This window comes from Bison bison, unplaced genomic scaffold, assembly GCF_000754665.1.
Source record: "Bison bison bison isolate TAMUID 2011002044 unplaced genomic scaffold, Bison_UMD1.0 scf7180017864038, whole genome shotgun sequence".
NCBI classification, from domain to species: domain Eukaryota; kingdom Metazoa; phylum Chordata; class Mammalia; order Artiodactyla; family Bovidae; genus Bison; species Bison bison.
The window spans coordinates 2,627,666-2,633,800 of NW_011494610.1; the positions used below are offsets into that span (position 1 = coordinate 2,627,666).

General features: G+C 54.6%; 1 protein-coding gene across 1 annotated transcript in view; it reads right to left on the minus strand.

The window, feature by feature from the left end:
- PREX1 (phosphatidylinositol-3,4,5-trisphosphate-dependent Rac exchange factor 1) overlaps nucleotides 1-6,135 on the minus strand; it is a 118,171-nt gene that overhangs the window by 29,699 nt on the left and 82,337 nt on the right. Inside the window, exons 16-17 of the mRNA XM_010835119.1 lie at nucleotides 1,866-2,015; nucleotides 220-312 (exon numbers count right to left, since the gene is read on the minus strand). Of these exons, the coding sequence (XP_010833421.1) occupies nucleotides 220-312; nucleotides 1,866-2,015 (243 nt within the window). The remainder of the gene's footprint in view (nucleotides 1-219; nucleotides 313-1,865; nucleotides 2,016-6,135) is intronic.

A 6,135-nucleotide genomic window follows, 5' to 3' on the forward strand; every position in this document is an offset into this window, starting at 1 on the left:
CACGGCCAGCAGGGGGAGCTGGTGGTCCACGCTGGGAGGGCAACCTGGATCCCGGGGACTCCATCACTGGTTCCCAGAGACCCAGACTCAGTATCCCCAGGAGGACAAGGAGCCAGGAGGAACCACTGCCATTCCAGGGCTTTCTGAGCTGGAGGAGGGCCCCACTCTCCTGTCCGCACGCAGCCCAGGGGCCGGGGTGGCCCCTCTGAGCCGCCTCACCTCCGCCAGTGAGCCCCTCTGGACCGACTTCACCACCACAGCCTTGTTCTTCTCCTCGATGTCGAAGCCGTAGTCTTCCTCCTGGGGCAGGATCTGGGGGTTCGAGGCAGGAGGGCAGTGAGACTGGGGGGGGGGCCTGGAGCCTGCCCCAGCTTGGCCCACACCGGCGTGGGTTGGAGGGGACTGGGACCCAGCTGGCTCCTCATGTCCCAGATCTTCTTAGGGTGGGGCTGGGAGTGGGGTGACCACGTATTCATTTAGCTTTCTTGGCCTGTCTCCCCTTTCCTCCTCCCAACCTGAGGACAGAGCCTCCTTATTTATTATGCCCCACTGTCTCCCCATCTGCTGTCATACTGCAGGTGCTCAATAACAGCTTACTGCCTTAATGAAATAAATCAGACCCCAAAGTGTCCTGCCACCAAGAACTTAGGGACAGGAAGGGGGTTTAGGGAGGAGCCGTCCCTCCCCATCACAGGATGACAAGAAGGTTTGAGGGGGGTCCGTGGTAGTGGGGATATAGGGAAATGCATTTATTTCCTCAGTACATATTTTGCTGAGCTGCTATTATATGGGCCAGGTACTACACTGTTTTGGAAACAGCACCAAAAAAGACAAACAGTTCCTGCCCTCATGTATAGCTGCCTGTCTAATAGGAGAGACAGACTACAAACAAAGAAATACAGAATGTGGTGCCCAGGGGTGTATGTACTTTGAATTAAAATAAAGCACTTAAAGGGATAGAATGCAGCACAGAAGCAGGGCCAGGGGAGGGGACATCTGCACTGAGACCTGAATGAAATGAGGAACAGAAGTTTATAGAGCGGAGAAAAGTGCTCCTGGCAGAGGGCACAGCAGGTGCCAGGGCCCTGAGTCAGGCCCCAGAGTACTGGAGGGTAAGATGGAAGATCTGAGTGGCTGCGCTAAGTGGGCCGAGGAGGGGGGAACACAGGAGAGGAAGGAAAAGGGACAGGGAGGTTTTGTCCGAAGTGTGGTGTGGAGCTCTTGAGGGCTCTGTGGCGGGAGAAATGGGAACTGAAACAGCAGCCCCCTTAAGTACGATAGGAGAGACGTGAACAGAGCCGCCTGCATGTCAGGCAGGCTTCAGCCCCAACTCTGGCTTATGCCAAGAGACCCAACCTCTCCGAGCCCGTCTCCCTGTTGCCTGCTGTGGGCCAGGCCTCAAGGTGGAGGCTGAGGCTCAACCAGGAGGCACAGAAACGGGATGGGCTAGGCTGGTAAAAAACCTGACCAGGCTGGTGAATGTCCTACCTTAACTGCAAGGCTAATTGCAGCAACTGAACAAGGGCTCTGGCCCAGAAGACCCAAGGCTTTGGTATGAGAGGGGTCATTTCAGGAGGCCATCCTCCCTGCAAAGGCTAGGCTAGGGGTGGGGTGGACAAGAGGAGAGGGGAAGAAAAAGAAAGGGAGCCCAGCGAGCCCAGTCTCATCTGTCAGGAGGGTGGCCTGGCCAGGAAAGTAGCCTGGCATCTGGGCGGTGTTGCCAGGCACCGCCTAAAATCCCCCCTTACTTCTGGGCATCCCAAGGTGAGCCCAACTTCTCCAGCCACAACCTGAAGGTTGCCCAGTTCCCAGGCCTGCAGGCAGGTCTGGGAAGGAAGATGCAGCGAGCTCAGCTCTGCTCCTACCAGCAGGCGCTTGGCCAGGATGTTCTCCACCAGCTTGAAGTCATTGCGAAGCTGTTTGTTCTTGCTGCTGGTTCCCTCCATCTCCTCGTCTGCGTGGAAGCGGAAGTACTGGGACTCATCCTTGAACTCGCTCTTCTCCAGCACTGCAAACCCACAGACACGGGGTCAGGCTCACACGGGGAGCCTTCAGTGGTATCTGCCAACTGGCAGCCACAGGCCAGGACCAGCCCCTGGACAAGCTTGGGTTGGCCAGCATGGTGTTCTAGTAAGTAAAGTCCTGTGCCAAAACTAACATATTAGGATAGTTCACATAAAAGCCTGACTTTCTGACTCATGAAAATTCTGAACTCATCCCACCTGCTTATATAAAGGCATGTTACAAAGCCATGTAAGGTACAAAGCTGTGGAACCACAGCCGAAGTAAAGAACCGGTGGAAGAGAACAGCTATCACATAAGAGGCCACTGTTTTATGGGAACTTAGCATATGATGGATGACAAACAACCACATGGAGTATTCCACAGATGGTACAGGGAAAACTGATGTACTTACGGGGGAAAAAAAAATCCGATCCCTACCTCACACCATATATAACAATAAATCCTGTTGAATCAAAGGCCTAAATAAGAATAGGAAAACTAAAGCTCACCAAACAAAATGCAGGCAAGTGTCTTTGTCTTAAAACAGAAAAGGAGTTCATATACAAGGACCACCCCCCCGACCCCGAAAAAGCAGTATGATAAAATTAAGGACTTCCATTCAATAGCAAGGCCATAGGCAGGCCACAGATTCAAAATTAACCGTCTGGTCTAAAATCAACAAAGGAGAAATCTCTAGACTATACGGGAAACTCCAACAAACCAACCAGAGAAAGCTGGGAAACTCAAAGATAAATGGGTAAAGGATATAAATAGGTAATTAACAAATGGGAAAACCTAAGAGAGTGGTGAGTGCCAAGTACACGGAAAGGAACTCACCCTCACTAATAATCAGAAACAGACCTCAGTGAGACCCTGTAGACCAGGGGATGGTACACTCAGCCTCTGTCGGCCAAATGTGGCTCATTCCCGCTTTTTATGAATAAAGTTTTATTGGAACACAGTCACACCCATTTGTTTATATATTGTCTGGGGCTGCTCTGGGGTCACAATGACAAAGTTAAATAATTGCAAAAGACTACGTTCCACAAAACCTGAGACATGTACTATCCGGGTCCTTATAGAAAAAGTCTTCAGACCTCTGAGACTAGGCAGGAAAGTGAGTAAAAAGAACCAGTAACAGGGGCTTCCCTGGTGGTCCAGTGGTTAAGACTCTGCGATTCCACTGCAGGGGATGTGAGTCTGATCCCTGGTCAGGGAACTAAGATCCCACATGCTGTGTGACCGAAAAATATTAAAACAAAAACAGAAAAAAAACTGGTAACAATCAGCATGTGATATGGGCCCTGTGGATTACAATTTAACTAAATACCTTCTAGACCAGAGCACACCAGGAATACAGGCTTAAGATCACTTTGCAGACAAAGGAGGACCTGCTGTGCCCCTTTTAAAGACAGGCAGTCTAAGGCCCAGAAGAGCTAAATAAACTGACCAAGACCACAGAGCCCAGGCTCCTCCTCTTCATCATACTGCCCGGCCTGGCCTGACAGATGGGCACAGGGACAAATTCCAGAAGGGGAGACGTCGAGGCAGTCATCTGAGGTCAGTGGGCCCGGGAAAGAAGGACAAGCAGCTGCCTTAGCTTCAGGCCTCTCTGAAAGCCTCTGATGACATGAAAAGCATCAAGAGGCCTTCCCTTCTGCCTCCTTCCCTGCCCGGGACACTAGCTGTTTGTGAGCATGGCTCTCAGACCACCTCTATTACCTCCTTGGAGAGAACAGACGCTCAAATTGCTGCTTTCCCCAGAGCTGGGAGCCAGGCCCCAGGAGGCCAGCTGGCTTCCCCTCCACTGTAAACACGAGGCTATGAGTCTCGGGGAGAGGGAGGAGGAGACACTGAGCTGTGTCTTGTGTCTGAGCTGAAATATCTGGGGAAACAGCTGGAACCCCAGAGTCCAGGAGCTCGGCCAGGTGAGGGCCGACCACTCCCAACTTCCAGTCACAGCCACTGGCCAGGCTTCGTGAGACACGGGCACAGACCATCACTGAAAGCCTTGGTCAGTTCCCACCGCCCCCAACCTCAAGGCCGTTTAGCCTCTCTGAGCCTCAGTTTCCTCATCTATAGGGATAACAACCAACGTCCCCAAGCGGCCGCAAAGATTAAATCACAAGCCTCAGTTTCCTTGTCTGCACCTACAGTGAGGGGGCTGGACCACTGCCTCTGGTCCCCTCCCCAGGGACACCCCAGGGCCCCGCAAGCCCAGGTCAGACACCCCGGGAGGCGCCAGGCAGGCCCCACCACGCCCTCCACCCGGCACCCTAACCTGCATTTTGCAGTGGCCGCCACCCTAGGATTGGCCGTTTCCTCTTTTAGCTTGGTCTGGAGTTCATGGCAAGCAGAGGGGACCGAGGGCGGCACCCTGCAATTTCTCTCCCTGAGCACCCCCCAGGGTGTCGGTGCTGCCCGGGGTCACCCCCATCAGAAGGTCCTCAGACAGCCGCCTTCCTGAAATAGCCCTGGGGTGGACCCCTAATTACTCTCACCCACAAATGAGAGGTTCTGTTCAGCTGACGGGAGGGAGGGATGGGCTCGGAAAGATCCCTGCAGGGAACAGAGTGGGTTTCAGGAATGACCCGGGCTGCCCTGGCTGGGCCCGACCTGCCCCCCTCAGCTGTGGAGTGAGCCCCAACGCCCCAGAGCTGTCAGAATGCTGAGCTCAGACGGGGAGGGAAAGATGGGAGAACTGAGGCTGAGAGGAGAGGGCTTTGCTGTCAGCAAGCTGAGTCGGGCCCAGAACCGGGCCTGCTGGCTTCAAGGCAGGGGCCAAACCTGATGGCCTTTCACCTCACGGGGCAAAGGGACAGCAAATCCAGCTCTTGGACCAACTGTAGAAAGCTGTGGCCCCCAGTTTGTTTTTCTAAATAAAGTTTTATTGGCTAAACGTCACACCCACTTGTTTATGCATCCCCTGTAGCTGCTCTCAGACTACGGACGGGGGCAGAGCTGGGCTGTGGCAGAGACCGTGCGGCCTGCAAGAACTAAGACATTTACTCTCTGGCCCTCTACAGGCAGAGTTTGCCAACCTCTGAGCTGGTGCACAGAGCAGACGCTGGGAGGATTTCTGGCTGCTCCTCTCCCTAGCATGGCTTCAGCTTATTTCACGGTTGTGTGACTCACTCACACACACACACACACACAGACACACACACACGAGGGCAGGACTTGTATTTCTTGTTCACCTCTGGTCCCCAGAGCCTAGCATGGTGCCCACAGGCAAAAGACAGGCTATAGATGAACAAAGACAGAGGGGAGGTGTGGACTCAGCCTCACGGGGACAGGGCAGTCCCGGGAAGGAAAGGGAATCGAGCTGGTCCAGAGCGGGAGGCAGGAGAGGACCTCTCCGAGCTGGTCAGGGGGCCTTGCTGCAGAGGCCAGAGCTGAGCAGAAACACTGGTAAGTCAGGGGACGAGGCAGGGAGGGAGGGGCCCCTGGATGAGGGAAACACTGCGTGTGACAAGGCCCTGAGGTTGTTCTGGATACCAGAGAAAGGCTCTTTGCTGGTGGGGCAGGGGGGGAGAGGCTAAAATCCACTCATCCTAAAAAAGTGGGAACTTGGGGGCTCCCCCGGGACCAGAAGGAACTTCGGGGCTCCCCAGCCACAGAGCTCACTGGTGGCCTGTAATGCCAACCTGCCTGGGTCCAAATCCCAGCCCCTCCTTGAGCAACTGTCCTAACTGCCTGGGCTTCTGGTCCTCGTTTATACACGGGCATGTTTTCCATACCAACATCAGAGGACCAGCACAAAGATTAAACTAATCACTACATGCAGAGTTCTTAGGGGAGGCCGGGTCCAGGGTATAGTCTCTCTGTTATCTTAAAGCGGTGTCAGTGGAACCATTTCTCCCTCCCCAGAACCATCTCACACCATCCACCTGCCTCCCCTCCGACACGCTTCTCCCTGCGGGAGAAGGAGGGACGTGTCTGAGGGGCGAGGCCCCACCTGGCTTCCTCCCTCTCACACTCACAGCCCGGCCATCCTCTGTCCCCACGAGCCCCTCTCCTCCCCTCCCAGGAGGCCCACGGACCAGGCCCACCTTGCCCAGACTCGCTGCCCACCCTGGGAGGCCATCTCCCATCCAGGAGTAAAGTCTTGGGAAGCCCATGGATTTGATC